The sequence below is a fragment of the Falco cherrug genome, chromosome 16 (assembly GCF_023634085.1).
Source record: "Falco cherrug isolate bFalChe1 chromosome 16, bFalChe1.pri, whole genome shotgun sequence".
NCBI classification, from domain to species: domain Eukaryota; kingdom Metazoa; phylum Chordata; class Aves; order Falconiformes; family Falconidae; genus Falco; species Falco cherrug.
The window spans coordinates 2,549,118-2,566,077 of record NC_073712.1 but is presented as its reverse complement, the minus strand read 5'-3'; the positions used below and the strand labels follow the sequence as shown (position 1 = coordinate 2,566,077).

General features: G+C 58.4%; 3 protein-coding genes across 4 annotated transcripts in view; 1 reads left to right on the top strand and 2 right to left on the bottom strand.

Moving 5' to 3' along the window:
- NAV1 (neuron navigator 1) overlaps positions 1-374 on the bottom strand; it is a 76,424-nt gene extending 76,050 nt beyond the window's left edge. The window contains exon 1 of the mRNA XM_055728223.1: positions 278-374. The gene's annotated coding sequence lies outside the window, so the exon portion shown is untranslated. The remainder of the gene's footprint in view (positions 1-277) is intronic.
- Positions 375-1,296: 922 nt separating this feature from the next.
- Positions 1,297-9,026, top strand: RNPEP (arginyl aminopeptidase). The gene is made up of 11 exons (XM_055728412.1): positions 1,297-1,714; positions 1,815-1,955; positions 3,431-3,579; positions 4,184-4,300; positions 4,424-4,659; positions 5,273-5,386; positions 5,658-5,770; positions 6,709-6,817; positions 7,428-7,652; positions 8,215-8,357; positions 8,790-9,026. Exons 1-11 carry the CDS (start codon positions 1,337-1,339, stop codon positions 8,952-8,954), a joined length of 1,890 nt encoding a protein of 629 aa, XP_055584387.1. The 5' UTR covers positions 1,297-1,336; the 3' UTR covers positions 8,955-9,026.
- A 2,201-nt stretch (positions 9,027-11,227) lies between these two features.
- LZTR1 (leucine zipper like post translational regulator 1) overlaps positions 11,228-16,960 on the bottom strand; it is a 34,639-nt gene continuing 28,906 nt past the window's right edge. For both annotated transcript variants that reach the window (XM_055728409.1, XM_055728410.1), the window contains 4 exons: positions 16,600-16,749; positions 15,753-15,858; positions 14,838-14,918; positions 11,228-12,016 (listed from right to left, as the gene is read on the bottom strand). In XM_055728409.1, the coding sequence (XP_055584384.1) occupies positions 11,900-12,016; positions 14,838-14,918; positions 15,753-15,858; positions 16,600-16,749 (454 nt within the window). In that variant the 3' untranslated portion in view covers positions 11,228-11,899. The remainder of the gene's footprint in view (positions 12,017-14,837; positions 14,919-15,752; positions 15,859-16,599; positions 16,750-16,960) is intronic.

Below are 16,960 nucleotides of genomic sequence, written 5' to 3'. Positions count from 1 at the left end.
CGGAGCCGCTGCCTGTCACCCCAGTCCCTGCCAGGGCATCCCCCGTGTCACCGCTGGTCCCCTCAGGGTGGCCCCATCACCTCGGTCCGCACGGGGGTGCCCCCCATCATCTGCCGTCCCCAGCAGGTTGCCCCCCGTGTCTCCCCGGTCCCCACCGGGGTGCCCTCCATCACCCCATGTCCCCGGCGGGGTGCCCCCCGTGTCTCCCCGGTCCCCCTCGGGGCGTCCCCCCCGCCGTGCCCCCGGGGCAGAGCCAGGCGGCCGGCGCGGCACTCACCGCTCGCTGCGCCCCGTCCCGTCCCGTCCCGTCCCGTCCCGTCCCGCCCCGCCGCGGGCAGCGCCCGGTGCCGCCGCCGGTGTCAGCCCGGCAGAGCGGCCGCGGGACCCCGCGCAGGGCCGGGCCGCCCCGGGGAGGAGTCACGCAGGCCCCTGCCCGGCCCCGCCGCCCGGGGGTGCCCGCCCCTGCCCCCCGCTCCCCGCGGGCCGGCCCCGCCCGCCTTCAGCCCCCCCGCTGCCGCCCCGGCGCGGCGCCCGGAGACGGGGGCGAAGCCGGAGCCGAGGGCGCCCCGGAGCCCCCGGACCCCCCCGGCCCGTGGATTCCTCCGACGGATCCCTCTCCATGGACCCCCATCACGGATCTCTCTCCGGACCCCTTATAGACCCACCCGCGGATCCCCTCCCTATGGATCTCGGCGTGGACCCTCCCAGGGATCCCGCTGGGCTTCCCCAGGGACCCCCCCGCCCCAGGGATCCCGCCCCGGGGCCCGCCCGCCACCGCCCCTCGCCCCGCCCTGTCCCTGTCCCTGTGCCCGGCCCCGGCCCCGGCCCCGGCCCCGGCCTGCCCCTTCCGGCACGGCGCGGCCCGGCCTGGCCCGGCGCGGCTCAGCCCGGCGCAGCCCAGCTCAGCCCGGCCCGGCCCGGCTCGGAACAGCCCGGCACCGCTCGGCCCGGCGCAGCCCAGCTCAGCCCGGCCCGGCCCGGCTCGGAACAGCCCGGCACCGCTCGGCCCGGCGCAGCCCAGCTCAGCCCGGCCCGGCCCGGCTCGGAACAGCCCGGCACCGCTCGGCCCGGCGCAGCCCAGCTCAGCCCGGCCCGGCCCGGCTCGGAACAGCCCGGCACCGCTCGGCCCGGCGCAGCCCAGCTCAGCCCGGCACCGCTCGGCCCGGCGCAGCCCAGCTCAGCCCGGCCCAGCCCGGCTCGGCCCGGCGCGGCTCAGCCCGGCACCGCTCGGCCCGGCGCAGCCCAGCTCAGCCCGGCCCGGCCCGGCGCGGCTCAGCCCGGCACCGCTCGGCCCGGCGCAGCCCAGCTCAGCCCGGGCGGCCCGGCTCGGCCCGGCATGGCGGCGGACGCGGGCTCGGCCAGCAGCGCGGCGCTCTGGGCGCTGCGGCACCTGCACCTGGACCTGCACGTGGCCTTCGGGGCGGGGGGCGCGGGGCGGCTGCGGGGGGCGGCGCGGCTGGAGCTGGAGCCGCGGGCCGGGGGCGCGGGGCCGGGGCCGCTGCGGCTGGACGCGCACCCCAGCTTGGCCGTGCGCCGCGCCGTGCTCCTGCCGCCCCCCGGCGCCCCCCCGGGCCGCGGCCCGCAGCCGGTGCCGGTGGAGAGCCGCCCCTTCGCCAGCTACGGCAGCGCCCTGCACGTCGCCCTGCCGAGCGCCCCCCCCGCCGGGCAGCGCGTCGCCCTCGAGATCGAATACGAGGCGGGCGGGGGGCCCGGGGTGAGCGAGGCGGGGGGTCGCACCCACCCTCCCCCGGGAGGAGCCCCCTCGCGGCTCCGCCAGGCGCGGGGGGCGGCCGCCTGACCGCCCCCCCCCGCAGGTGTGCTGGCTGGCCCCCGAGCAGACGGCGGGCAGGCGGAAGCCCTTCATGTACACGCAGGGCCAGGCCGTCCTCAACAGGTCCTTCTTCCCCGGCTTCGACACCCCCGCCGTCAAATGCACCTACTCGGCCACCGTGAAGGTAAGCGGTGCCCCCGGCCCCCCGCGCCCAGCGGCAGCGAAACCCACCGGGTCCCTCCCAGGGTGTCCCAAAACACTGGGCGTCGCGGCAGTGATGCCACCCGGGCCCACGACACCAGCACATCGGAGGCGATCCTCGTCATGCTCACCTCAAATCCTCCACCACGGGCCCCCGGCAGCGAAGGCACCCAGAAATAATTCATTTGTGCTCCTGTTTGTACGTTCGCCTCCAGACGGGTGCCAGCAGCCTGCCACGGTGGCCCTGGCTGCTCCCCAGCCCCACGCTGGCTTGTGAGCCCGGAGCACGTGCCGGCACCGCTGAAGGCTCTTCTCTCCCCGTGGGAGGTGGCCGAAATACTCGGTGCTTGAGGCCAAAATACTGGCTAACTGTCGGGATCAGCGCATCGTGTGAACCTCCCCGCTCTGCTCCTGCTGCTGCGTTTCTCTGAGTAATTCCTCCAGTTACCGGAGAAAACCCCGGGTTTGCCCCGTGGCGGCTGAGGGCAGCGAGATGCTCTTGGTGTGTGTATCAGCAGGAGGGCAACTGGGACGAGCTGAGTCTGGGGGGCCACAGCCGGTGGGTGTGGGTGACACTGGGCTGTGCTGGGTCCTGGCGGTGGTGCCGGGGCTGATGAGCTTCCAGGATGGAAGAAACAGCCGCTGGTCCCCAGGTTTTGTACAGAAACGGGATAAATAATCCAGATTCCCTCTTGCGTGTGTGCAGGCAGGCATGCGGCGGCACCGGCACTGGGCTGCCCCAGCATGCTGGCTGGCCACGGGCGAGGGAAGCTGCATGTCGCTGTGACACCAAGCCAGTGCCGATGGCACGTAGTGGCATCAGCTGGTGAGGCCGGAATGTATCTGATTATTTTGCCTCTTGCTCCGACTTCCACCCTTCAAAGTTTCGGCACAGTGCCCTCGCCAAAGGGCGAGCACGGGGCTCGGCTGTTGTACAGCCCCGGAGTGATGCTCTGTGCCAAGAGACCCGTCCTCCCCACGGCACCGCAGGGGCTTGCCCCGTGTTCGGAAGAGGAGAGACTGGATCAGCCTCCCAGGGCTTGGCCCCGGCCACTGGGTCGGCTGCAGGTTCTACTTTGGATTGAGAATGGGAAAAACAAGTTGTGTAAGAAACGGGAGGAGAGCCAGCGTCTGAAGGGCCTGCGTCCTCTGCCCTTCCAGCACCTGTGACTCCAGCGTTTATCTCGCACGCAGCTCCGGCTGTCCCGGTGTTGCACCCAGCTGATGTCTGAGCCCAAGTGCTGAGTGACGCTGTCACAGGGATGTGGCTGTGATCCCGCGCTGGAGCTTGGGGCTTTACTGCTCTGCGCCCCAAAACCTGCAGTGCCCACGGACCTGGCCACCTTCAGCGCGCTGGGACTTGTTCACCATCAGACATTGCGGCGTCCCTGGCTGGGTTAACTGATGTCCCGCTCCATACGGTATGGGTCTAATAGATGTTTTTATCTATGTGTCCAGGTCCCCGAGGGTTTCACGGCTGTGATGAGTGCCACAAGCTGGGAGAAGCAGGAGGATAACACCTTCGTCTTCAAGATGTCCCATCCGATCCCCTCCTACCTGATCGCTCTGGCTGTCGGGGACATCGTGTCTGCTGAAGTTGGCCCAAGGTAAGTGGCTCTGGAGGAGACCTGAGCGTTAAGGCCTGGCTGTGGGAGCCACACGGTGAAGTTCTGTTGCTGTGCGGCCCTGTGACAGCTACCTGCTGCCTCTCCCTGCTCCGCGGTCTCTGGAGAGCAGGCAGTGCAGGGATGCTGCCGTAGGCGTGACCTGGTCAGTCCTGTGCCTGCTGTGCGCGTGGCGCTGCTCGTCAGGCTGCGGGCCCTGCGGGGTGAGGGTTCTCGCTCTTGAGAGAGGAGCAGCCTCCATGCTAGGTCCCCTCGCCTTCGAGGGTGTCCCTGGCTCTGCTCGTTTTACCCCCGTGCACGTGAATGAAAGCAGCGGGTCCCCATTCATGGAGGGTCCCGCGTCCCTTCCCAAGGCCGCTGGTGTGCTTGGGCTCCCAGCTGTCACAGCAGCCATATAAAAGCCCTTTGACATTTGGACAAGGGAAGAAATTACAGCAGTTTGCACTGTCAGCCTCATCAGCTTCCTTTATCAGCAGGCTTTTATTTTGCTGTGTGTGCAGTATAAATGTGTGCAGGTTTTGTCTGGTGGAGCAATAGGGTGAAAGTCTGCTCGCGGTTAAAAGTTCCTCTTTTGCCACTTGGCCAGGAGCCGTGTCTGGGCCGAGCCCTGCCTGATCGAGGCTGCGAAGACGGAGTACAGTGGGGTGATTGAGGAGTTCCTGGCAGTTGGGGAGAAGCTCTTTGGGCCTTATGTGTGGGGCAGGTATGGCCTCCTGGCCCTGGCGGACCTGGTTCTCCAGGGCTGGGGAGGGAGCCCCCCCCCCGTCCCCAGTCGCATCCAGGGCCGGAGGTGGCTCTGACCCAAGTGTCTGCGCTTCCCCGGCAGGTACGACGTCCTGTTCATGCCGCCCTCCTTCCCCTTTGGCGGGATGGAGAATCCCTGCCTCACCTTTGTGACACCCTGCCTGCTGGCCGGGGACCGCTCCTTGGCGGACGTCATCATCCACGAGATCTCCCACAGCTGGTTTGGCAACTTGGTCACCAACGCCACCTGGGGCGAGTTTTGGCTCAATGAGGGCTTCACCATGTACGCCCAGCGGCGCATTTCCACCGAGGTCTATGGTGCGTGGCCTTGCCTGGCTGCGGGTTGCCGAGTCCCCGCGTGCAGCCGTGCTGTCGCAGCGGGACCCGCATGGGTCCGGGCTCCACGTGCTGCAGCTCAGCGCATCCCTCCGCGCGCTGCTTGCAGGGATGGAGCCTGTGCTGCACCTCGGAAGAGGGGAGGAGCAGCAGCCTGCGACACCCCAGGGGTTTGGTGTCAGCAGCCACCCCCCCCCTGTGCTCTGACATGGAAGGAGCCCCTGCAGCCCTGCCAGGGCCGTGGGCGCTGCGATCCTGCCCACCCTCACCGTCCTCTTGCTCCCGCAGCTCCCTGGTGGAGCTGATACCAGCTGCCCTGAGCTCCCCCTGGACACGCAGGCGCATCCAGCAGCTCCGGCACTCCCGGCATCGGTTCCTGTTGTCAGATAAACTTAAATGGCTCTAAAAACCTCCTGCTGAGAGCTGGGTTGTCGTGCCTCTTTGCACTTCTACCACCCCAATGCCTTGGTTATCGGTTTTCTCCTCTCCCAGCTCATACACTAATGCTGTTTCCCTCCTGCAGCACATCAGTGTGCCCGAGGCGTGCAGGGGTCTGCTGGGGGTCTCTGAATGCCTCCTGGTTGTCTCTGCCCAGGTCTGGCGTACACCTGCCTGGAGGCTGCGACGGGAAGGGCCCTCCTGCGCCAGCACATGGACAGCACCGGGGAGGACCATCCGCTCAACAAGCTGCGGGTGGTCATCGAGCCAGGTCCGTGGGGTGTCCCTGTCCTCCCGCAGCTGGCTGGGGGGGAGCGGGGGGGGGGTGAGGTGTGGTGCTGGGGGGAGGAAGCCCTGCCACTGAGGTGTTTCATGGCTTGCAATAAAACTGGCACTGGTGGTGGGACCCGAGCGAGGCGATGGCTCCAGGAGGGATGCACCAGGCTTGCAGCTGGCACGGAAAGCAGAAATCTGGGCACACAGGGGAGCTGGTTTGTTTTGCAGATGCACAGCCAATTCCTGAGGGTTTTCCCTTTTTCTAGGTGTCAATCCAGATGACACGTACAACGAAACGCCCTACGAGAAGGGGTACTGCTTCGTGAGCTACTTGGCCCATCTCGTGGGGGACCAGAGCAAGTTTGACGCCTTCCTCCAGGTTGGTGCGAGGAGCTGTGGGGTGCAGGTGCCTGCGGTGGGAGGCTGGAGCGCAGCGGGACCCTGGGAAGGACGGGCTGAGCAGGGTGGCTCAGGAGAGGAAGAGATGGGAAATGGGGTCCTGGGGGGAATGAGATGAGGGCAGTGTCATGGTTTAACCCCAGCTGGTAACTGAGTCCCGTGCAGCTGCTTGTCACCCCCCTACCCCGAGGGAGGGGGAGGAGAATCAGGAAGGAATGTAAAACTCAAGGATTGAGATAAGAACAATTTAATAGTTGTAATAAAATAAACCAAATACCACTACTACTAATAATAACACATATATAATAATAATAATAATAGTAGTTAAACCATTATAATGAAAAGGAGGGAAAGGGGAGAGGAACAAAATCTGAAGAGAAGGGAGAACAGAAACAAAGTGATGCACAGTACAGTTTCTCACCCTCTGCTGACTGACGGCCAGTGATCCGCTGGCCCCGGCCAACTCCCTCCAGTTCATACGCCCAGCATGATGTCCTGTGGTATGGAACATCCCTCTGGCTAGTTCGGGGCAGCTGTCCTGGCTGTGGCCCCGCTCAGTTTCTTCTGCCCCACCAGCCTTCCTGCTGGCAGGGCCTGAGAAATGGAAAAGTCTCTGAGTGAATATAAAGATTACTTAGCAACAACTGAAAACATCAGTGAGTTACCAACGTTGTTCTCACACCAACCCCAAAACACGGCACTGCACTGGATACTGAAGAGAATTTGCTGTATCCCAGCTGAAAGCAGGACACAGAGCTCGGCCAGTGCTGGCAGCAGGCGGTGGCAGCACTCGGAGGTGTCCAGGGGATGCAGGGGGCTGGTGGGGGCTCAGCAGCATCCTGTGAGATGGAGCATGGGGAGGGCCGGGCAGCACTGCCGGGGTGGGCACGTGTCAACACGCCCTGGCCGTCCCTGCAGGCCTATGTGAACCGGTTCAAGTTCCAGAGCATCACATCCGATGATGCCCTGGGTTTCTTCCTGGAGTATTTCCCGGAGCTGAAGGAGAAAGGCGTGGACTCCACCCCAGGTCAGCACGGCGCCCTCCTGGCCAGGGCACAGGGTGTCGCTTTGCAAACCAGACGCCCATGGGCACCGGAGCTGTCCCCGTCCCCCGCAGACCCTGTGCATGCTGGTTTGTGCGTTTTCCTGGAGACACTGCCACCACCGCTCGCCTCGGCTACAGCAGCAGGGGCTCAGCACCGGCTGGCCCAGCATCAGGCACTAACCTGGGCTTGGGTGCTCACCTGCTCAGACTGATGATTTTTTCCCCTGCACAAATCCAGCCCATGCTTCGCGCTCGGGTGCCGTTTCCCAGCGAGTCTCTGATGTTTGCCGGCGGAACCGCTGGCGAGTGCTGGGATCAGGCTGAGCCTGCGCCCCAGGCTTGGTGCGGCCTGGCTGCGGAGATCCAGGCTTGGCAGGAGCTTTCCGTGCTGGTGGCAGGGCTGTTGCTGCACAAGCACACACCGAGCCCAGGGTGGCTCAACGGCCTTACCCCATTAGTTCTGCTTGTCACCATCCCCAAGCTGGGGTGCTGGGGACACCCTCGGAGGAGGCGGTGGGATGTATGGGCAGCAGCACCTGGTGTGGGGTTCAGAAAACCAGTCCCAGCTCTTCCCCCCTTTTCCTTGCCACAGGCTTCGAGTTTGACCGCTGGCTGAACACGCCGGGCTGGCCGCCCTACCTGCCCGACCTCTCGCCGGGGGAGCAGCTGATGAAGCCGGCGGATGAGCTGGCAGAGCTTTGGGCTGCTGATGGCTTGGACATGGAGGCGATCGAAGCTGTGGACATCATGGCCTGGAGGACATACCAGCTGGTCTACTTCTTGGATCAGGTCCTGCAGAAATCCCCCCTGCCAGAAGGTGAGGGCCAGGATGCCCGGGGCCCTGGTGCCTGCAGGAGGTGCCGGGTGATGTGTCCAGGTCCAGCCCACTGCCTGGGGATCTGAGGGCACGTTGGTGGGACACATGGGTGCGTGGCCATCAGCCCACCTCCGCCACAGTGCAGCAGTGTGGATCCTGGTGTCTTGGAAGCCTTGATCAGTGCAGCAGGGGGAAGCGTGTCCCCAGGCGCATGGGGACATGTGCAGTGGCAGGAAGGAGCCCTACTGTCCCCAGGCTGGCTCATCCGGGTTGTCACCTCCCTGTGTCACCTCCTCATTCCTTGCACTCTGCTGAGGGACCTGCCCACCCTTTGTGCTGGCGCCCTGAGCTGGGCACGAGGTTCTGGGGGGCTGCCTGGCCCCAGGCGCGCCCAGAGCTGGGGGTGCTGGCAGGGTCGGGGGACGCAGGTCTGGCTGGAGGAGGGCAGGATCCCCGAGGAGCTGCAGCGCAGTCAGGAGGAGCTGGCAGGGCCCCCCCGGCGCAGGGGCTGGGAGCTGGAGGTTGAGCCCCCTGGGGGATGGTGACCATCCCCATCTTGCAGGCAACGTGGAAAGGCTGAGCGCAGCGTACCCAAAGATCTCCAAGGCCCAGAACGCCGAGCTGCGGCTCCGCTGGTGCCAGATCGTTCTCAAGAACAACCTGGAGGCCGAGTACAGCAAGGTCAAGGACTTCCTCCACAGCCAGGTTGGTTCGGGATGGGTTCGGGGCACAGGACCTCCTGTGCCAGAGGGCCGGGGGCTGGTTATTCTCTTGGTAGCCCCACCGAACGGTCTGGGTTGGATGGGACCTAAAAGACCAACCAGCCCGTTCCCACCCCCCGCCCTGGGCAGGGACACCCAGGACAGGGCCAGCTCTCCGGGCTGTGAGCACTTGTGGCCAGTTTGTCACCCACCAGTAATCACCAAGCCCTCCCCCCCCAGCCTGTGCTGACAGTGGGGACTTCAGGAGCTTCTCGGGGCCCCCTCCTCCTCCAGGGTCACGGGCTCCCCTCTCCCAGTGCCAGGGGCTGCCCATGGTGGCATTGTTCACCCTGTCCCCCAGCAGGGTGATGCTGGAGGTGCTGTGCCTGGGGCTGGGGGGGGGTCCTGGGTGTAACCCCCTGCTCCATCACTGCAGGGCAAGCAGAAGTACACCCTGCCCCTCTACCGCGCCATGTGGGGCGGCTCAGAGGCGGCGCGGGCCCTGGCCATGGAGACCTTCTCCGCTACGGCCCCGCAGCTCCACGTCAACGTCCAGAACTATGTCAGGAAGGTCCTGGGGCTGGGGGGGGCAGAGGCTTAGCACAGCCAGGGCTCCCCTCGGCCGGGCTGCGCTCCCTCGCTGCACACCTCATTAAACATGGGGAATTTTTAATGTCTCTTGTTGTGCTTTTCCCATTCCCAGCAACCCACGGGCAGCCTTAGCGTGACTCCCTGCTCCCGCCGCCCGGGAACGGGGCTGGGGCGGGAGGGGACCTCGCCGGTCCCCCCAGGTGAAGGGGCCTGGCGCTGGCCCCACCCACGGCCCCAACCCGCACCCATCCTGCCCGGCTCCTGCCACACTGTCACAGGTCCCACACAGCCTCAGCACCCCTGGGTGCTGCAGGAGGCAGGGGGCAAGTTGGGGAGCGCACCTCTTCCCTCTTCACACGACGACACGTCTGCCCCCGTCGCACTGGGGCTCACTCTGGGGTGGGGGACGCGGGTGCACACAGAGGCGGTGCCACACGCTTACCTCCCTCGCAGCATAAATCCCAGTGCGGACAGTGGTGCGAGTAAAGCACGACTCCAGGGCTTTGAAGAGCCAGCACGACCTACTATGGCAGAGACTGCAAGACAAAGCTGCACAGCCGTACTGTCACTTACTCCTCACCAAACGCAGGCGTATGAGCACACTCCCCGAAATTCCTGTACAAAACTGCCCCAAGGCTGCACTAACACCAGTAACCCCGGGGAGCTGCTGGCGTGGCCCGCCGAGGCGCGATGAGCGCACCCATCCCCAGACCCCTTCGGACACCCGGGCTGGCGGCGCCGGGTGCCCACCTGCCCCCACAGGACGGTCGGCCCGTTTCCCCCAGCAGCCCTGGCACTTCTCCCGAGACGCGGCCCGGCCCCGCAGGGCCAAGCTGTGGGGGGACTGGCTGCCGCGCTCCCGGCTGCGGGGGGCACAGCTCTGGCCACAGGCACCGGGCAGGTCCCCAGCTGCCCTCGGAGTAGCGCACGACCCCAGCACCCTGCACAACAGCGGCCCAGAGGCAAATCACAACAATGACGTAACGGTGCCACGGCCCGCGGTTTTTTCAGACGATAAATCCCACGGATGCAACTGACTAAGCACCCCAGTCACTAGAGCCACAGCTACGCCAAAACCCCTGCAAAGTGAAGATGGCCGCAGTGCCCCGGCTCGGGGGGTGCAGAGGCTGCGCATTTCCTCCCAGACGGGCTCAGGAGTAAGATCCAAACCCCAAACAGTTTGAGAAAACAGACCCAAAGGGTTATGGCATGGGTGGAATCAGCGCGTTGTTCCTTACTGAGGGAACAAGGCTGCACGTTTGGGAAATGGGTGTCCTCTAGTGGAGTCAGCATGGCTGAAAATAACTTGCAGTATTCTTACAGGTTGTAGTGTACAACCTTTCTCCATTTGCAGATGATCTGTGTTCCCAGGGGACATGCAGGCTGATAACCCCTGATAAGAGACTTCATTACCTATGAGGCATCTGGAAATAATCCCTCCACGTGAAAATGAGCCCTTGGCTCTCAGATGCATCTGCCACCTCTGGTCTGACTCACCTGAGCAAGCCATCAGCTGGGAGACAGATCAGTGGTCCCTAAAGCACTTTGCTTGGATCAACTGACACGACACATTCTCCACTGCACAGAGACTGCAGCACACCAACGCAGGCACGGGCATGTCACGCTACAGGGTGCTGAACAGGAGCTCACAACTCACACCACACTGGGGACACTTACTGGCCCCAATTAAACATGGCTGCAAGGGTGGAAACACAGGGGCGGGAGGGACCTTCCACGGCTCCTGCTCAAGCCAGCTCTTGCCATTCCAAACAGCCAAGCAGAGCAGCACCACATCAGCGCCGCCTTCTGCATCACCTCTGTGAGCTGGTGCAGCTTAAGGCAGGACAAGAGTTTGGCTCCCAGCTTCTGTGCCACTCACTCCCTCTGGGCTGTGCTGGTGGCTCCCGGCAGCGCTGGGGAGCTGTTCTGCCACCGTGACACCAGCTGATCTCCAACACGCCCCAACCAAGCTGCACCGTGCAGCAGCCAGGGAGAGGTGAAGCTCCTCTCCCCTCTGCAGTGTGGGAAGCATCCAGCATGGCAGGGAGCTGCGGGGCTGCCACCGGGAGGGAACAGCAGCTGCTTCTGAACTGGCTGGGAAGGGCACTCTGCCTTTATCCACTTCCCTGCAAAGGCAATGACTAACGAAGACACTTCAGCATAAAATTAGTAACAAGATGTAGCACACTTATTTTTAACAAAGTGACCTTCATCAAGCTCAGAGATCTTTTTGCTTAATTTTTTCCAAAATGAAAGCCAAGTCAATCATGAAATGCCAGGAGATGATGTTAACTCTTTATTAATAAATTGATTTAGAATGGCTTAGCGAGGCAGGATTAATGGATCTGATGGGCAGAAAGGACTCCTGTAACCTTCTAGTCTGACCTGCTGCAGAACACAGGTCTGGACTTCCTGCAGTCCACCAATCTAGGCAGCTGCAAAAGGGTATCTTTTTAATCCACACCGCAAAGAGTCTCTGAAAAGTCACTACATTCTGGTCCAGTGATCAGCCTCACTGCAAACACCACAGTCTGTTTCCAGTTTTGTTGTAACTGACTTCCCCTTACAGCCCCTGGCTGTGTCAGCTGAAGTTGTTTAAATATTGTGTTTCAAAGTATTAATGACTCTCTTACTCATGACTGCTTTATTTTACAGTATAAAAGTAATAATGGGCTTGATTCTGAACTTAAGTTACTCCCAAACCCACACAGAATAAATTCATTCCTGTAATGGTTTCAATTTTACATTTGCGTAACAGAGACCAAACCCTTCTCCACAAAGGTACAAACCAAGCAAATCCACGGCAGAGCAAGTCAGCTGTCCGTGCTCCTCTGGGCCTCCTGCTATATTGTGCAGACGCTCTGAGCAGCTCAGTATGGAATGGTAAAAAAGCATCAGCTGTAAAGTGCTAGTTTTTTTGGAGGAGCAAATGAGAAGTTTGATTACCAAAGCATGTCATATGTCTGAGCCCAGCTCTGCACACTGCTTGTCTGATATGTGGTTAGCTAACGACTCTATGATGTCAAGGAGGAGCAGCTGACTTAGGGAGCGGAGATTTGGCAACTTGGAGACCTTCAAGGAAAAGAAAAACAGAACAGAAAAAAAACAAAGAAATTAAACCCCTCCCCATCATAGCTGACGTATCCCCATTTTACCCCTGCCATCCTGCGTGAAACAGGCAGGTCAGGCAAGTCAAAGGCTGGGCGCAAACTGCCTGAAATCGCAGTCGTGGAGCTGGGCTGCAGAGAATGGCCTGCAGGGGCTCCAGTCATGACCTCCTGCGCCCATAACCCGATTTCGAGTGCTGCATGGAGGGGATGGGGATGGAGAAGAGCAGAAATGCTGACTCCAGCACCGCCTCTCTGAGAAAGCAGTGTAATTACTGTTTATATTGACAACTCTACTGCTAATGGATGCCAGCTAAGCACTCTGCTAAAAGCAAAGCTGGGCTCCAGCACAACCCTGAACTTTGAAGTCTGTTTCTACTAAGAACATGACTTAGGACCTGATCTCTCCACTCCTGCATGCTCCTAAGGACAGCTCGTGCTCAGTGTCCACGGTGGCTTTGCTGGCATGCCTCCTGCAGTCAAAGTGGGTCACTGGAGCACTAGCCAACAAAAACCTTCACCACATCAGATATTTGGGAACCTGCAACGAACTTTATGCTCTTAGACTGTTCAGAAGCTCAACTGTTATCAAAAAGGAGCTCCACACATTCCTTCCTTCTCCACAACCTCTAGTAATGAGCCAGTATTCCCTCCTAGCTTTATTAACACGCATGCCCAGCCTTGAAGGCAGCCTCTGCCTAAAAGCCTTACCCAGCCTGTGTTAACTGATCCAATAAAAGATTATCACCTCACTCTTAAGAAGCTTGACTGTGATAAAGAATAACAATGTCCTGAGCATCTTTTGAAATCCAGGAAGGAAATGGCTGAGTATGCTTTCAGAAAGAGCTCAGGACACATGCTTGAAGTAATAACCCCAAAATACGGGTCTGTGAGGACTGGGAGGGAGAGAGCCCCGTAACACCGCTGGGAATCCTGCCCCTGCACTGAGGCACGCACTGCAGAGAACAGAGCAGGGTGTCAGTTCAAACACTTCAGAACAACAGTTTTATTAGGGCTTTTGCACAACACTGACACACAAGAGCCTAAAAACACGTTGTCCAAACTAAGTGAACCTGTGGGAACAGCTCTTCAGTTCACGTTCTTATTGCGGGGAAAACTTAACAGTCCAAATCAAGATCAGCATTAATCAAGCTGGAAGAACAGGAGATCCCAACAGCCGTACACCCAGCCTGCCTAAGCCTTGGTGACCCACCAGGCTTGCACAGCTAGAACAAATCACCCTTCAGAGCCTGTGGCTTGCAGAGAGGGAGAATGGCAAGCATTCGTGCCCAGCCACACATAGAGCCACCCAGTGCTGGGCCAAAAATCACACACTGAAGCCTCTCAGACCGAAGAAAAACATTGCATAATTAAGATTTCTTCGTTCACATCTGCTTGACAGTTTTCCAGCCACATTTTGATGGAAACTGTTCTAACAGTCAACAGTTTAAATATAAAACGTTCCACATATTCTGGTTAGTGGAGTACAATTGAGTAATACCCTTCAGTTCAAATCTCTTTTTCTGAAATGTTGCAATATTCATCTCCCCCCTATACGTTCTGGTGAGAAACGTGCCAAACTGTTTGTCTTCCTGTGGTCTCCACTGGGAAGTTGAGACCAGACTATCTGCTCTCGGGGACTGTAATGCATTGACCTCAAACCCCAGGAGCTGTCCCAGCTGCCAGGCTATGCTGTAACCCACGGTGGGACCACTCTCTGTCCCCTGCTGACGATGGGTCGCTCTGCAGGATCCGCAAGGCCAGAAAAAAAAAAATAAAATGAAGGCAGAGGCTGTAACCTCACGCTGGGGACTCTCCACCAGAAGCATGACTCCTGCATGCTGGCTCCACTCTCAAAGCTTTTGATGTATCTTCAGTTACTTCTGAATGCAAAACACATTATGCTTGGGAACTCAGGCATTTAATAGAGCCTGAATACCTCCCTCTGTCTCACCTCTAGATACAAATGGGACTTAGCAGCGCTTTCCTTCTCTATGGGCAGCAACGGGAGGGACCGTGAGTTTAGATACACAAAATAGTGTGAGCTACCTGAGTACGAACTACAGAATTATTAACAGCAAGTACGTAGCGTCCAGAAATTCCAATTCCTGTGATTTACCTACCGATTTCAACAATGCTAGTAAGTTGTGCAATGAGCTGGTGCCATGCTGGGGAACTCTCATGGAGGGATCATATATCACAGGAACAACTAAATGACAATACCCTTACTCTCTTGAGTGAGGACAGGAATACCAGCACATCAGGCTCTTGACCTTTCCTATCACTAATGCAAAATCCTACGTATCAAAACATGGAAATTACAGAAAGCCCAGCCACAATATGGTAATTCACCTTTTGAGCACATGACAACATAACGTCTATGAAAGAGAATAGTTCAAGAGAAATATGAACAGCACACTCATGACTGCTAGAGAAAGTGTGATCTGTGCCCTCAATACATAACAAACTTATCTTGCTATATACATGAGAACCCAACGATGGCATGGCACAAAATTAACAGCTGGAATAAGTGCAAATGGAAGCAATTCTGGGTAACTTCTGTTTTGGAAGGTCTTCACGCTTCCAAACTAGGCTGTTCTAGTCTTTCATTTATTTTCGGTGTGAAAAGTATGCCTAGCAGATTTGCCAGTGTCAGTAACATGCAGCCAGCTCTCAGCTGTCTCAGACGAGAAAGAATGAGACAGATTCCTACATTAATGCATCTTTTACCAACACAGCGACAGAGGACAGCAGCTCTCAAAAGCCCCAGAAAAGATGCAACCAACCTTGGTGAACTGGTGAACAATTATGTGCAGGCAGTGCCTCTTCATGTCCAGGGCTTGGGTTTTGTCAGCTGCCTCTAAAATCTAGAGCAAAAGCAAGAATGTGATTTTCTTTCTGCATAGCTCAGATGTGCAGCGCACAAACACTGTTCTCACTCAGGGGAGGTAATTCCTCTGAGCTAGGGAAACATCTCAATTTTTCATGACAAACCTGAATCTTTTTTGAACTATCAAAAAATAAGCTTTGGATTTAAAACATATGGAGTCCTCAGGAGATAATCAGTAGGAAACTGCAGATCTGTTTCAGAGCCGGGTTCCCTCACGTGCCCCAGCTGAGACTGGCAAGAGCCAAAAGCAGTTAATGCTGGAATTGATTCTGCTCGTGTTGCTGAGGGATTGGTCTGCCTACCTAATAGATGGCATTTTAGGCTTTCTTATCACAGAGTATTTTTTGCTAGCTTAAACTTCATTGCCAGGTCCTATCAGCATTACTGATAAAACAAGACTAATGTTACCTGCACATCCCCATTTGTCCTGGTACAGATGTCTACCGAAAAAGGGTTTGGAGCTGAGTGCTGAGCACATGGCACATTTAAAAAGACAGTTAGAAACACTGGTCTACAATGGGGATGAGGAGCTCAAAAGGAACATGCTGTTGGCCAGCTGAGCAAACACTTCAGCACAGGAGCACTAGTGACACAGAAAGCAGGTAAGGAAAAGCGCTGCTGAAGGTCACACTCCTACACATGCATTAACCACGCAGGGCCACTGTCATCAGCAGGGTTTATGCAGTCTCAGTGGATGCCAGTTTGGAAGTAACTCAGTGAACCTGGTGCTGGGGGCACCCACTTGACTAGACTCTTTGGCTTTCCTGTACCTAAGTCAAGCGACTAATTAAAGATGCTTGGGGACAATTACCTGGAGTACATTCTCCACTGTGACATTCATTTCTAGATTCTGCTTACAATAGGCTTGTAGTCTGTTGTTGGAGAAGCCGTAATAGTAAGGTGCAGCAAAGAGGTAGCTATTAATCTCGTTAAGGGAAAAAACCATAAAGCAAAGGTAACAGCACTGACTGCGAACACAAATCACAGAATCCCAGACTGGTCCGGGTCGGAAGGGGTCTCGGGAGAGATCATCTAGTCCAACCCCCCGCTAAAGCAGGTTGTCCTTGAGCAGGCTGCACAGAGTGATGTCCAGCAGGTTTGGAATGTGTCCAGAGAAGGAGCCTGCACAGCCCCTCTGGGCGGCCTGTCCCAGTGCTGTGTCACCTGCAAAGGAAAGAAGTTTTTCCTCGTCTTCAGAGGAAATTCAGACTTCTTGTGTGTCAGTTTGTGCCCGTTGCCCCTGTCCCTGGGCACCACTGAAAAGAGCCTGGCCCCGTCCTCCTGACACTGGCCCTTAAGCTCTTTGTAGACGTCGATAAGATCCCTCTCAGTCTTCTCCAGGCTGAACAGCCCCAGCTCTCGCAGCCTGTCCTCACAAGGGAGATGCTCCAGCCCCCTCATCGGCTTTGTAGCCTCTGCTGGCCCCTCTCCAGCAGTTCCCAGCTCCTCCTGAACCGGGGAGCCCAGCACCGGACCCAGCACTGCAGATGCAGCCTCACCAGGGCAGGGTAACTTCAGCAACAGAAGTTAAAATGCAGTACCTGTTAATGCAGCCCTGGACAAACAATCCTCCCAGGCTGGCCCTGGCAACCTAGAGCAAAAGGAAGGTAAGCTGCTGTACTAGACAGATACTTCAATTATTTCAGATTTAAGGATACAGGGAGTCTTCAGGAGGCATGTTTACTTCTCCATAATAAATATATCTAAGCATAGATTCAAATGCTTGCTTGCTGGGAACCATTTCACCTATAGAAATGTTCACTTGCCCATCTTCTGGCATGAAAGAACGGAACATGGCTTCAAAGTAACTGGAAAAGGAAATAAAACCGATGTAACATTCTGCAGACAGATGGTTTAACCCAGTATTGTTCAAAGGCCAGCTTCCAAAGAAGCAAATTCAGGTGACAACCTTGGCAAAAACACCGCTAAATTATTGTTTCATATATGTGCCTGTGTTCATTCTGCCTGTGAGAGAACTCCAAATATAATCCCCCTAATTTCCATCAGCACTACCTGAAA

Bases quoted from the DNA above. Each gene is read 5' to 3' on its own strand.
- RNPEP (XM_055728412.1), top strand. From the start codon at position 1,337: ATGGCGGCGGACGCGGGCTCGGCCAGCAGCGCGGCGCTCTGGGCGCTG. The intron at 1,956-3,430 runs GTAAGCGGTGCC...CTATGTGTCCAG, and splicing joins CCTACTCGGCCACCGTGAAG to GTCCCCGAGGGTTTCACGGC. The intron at 4,660-5,272 runs GTGCGTGGCCTT...GTCTCTGCCCAG, and splicing joins CATTTCCACCGAGGTCTATG to GTCTGGCGTACACCTGCCTG.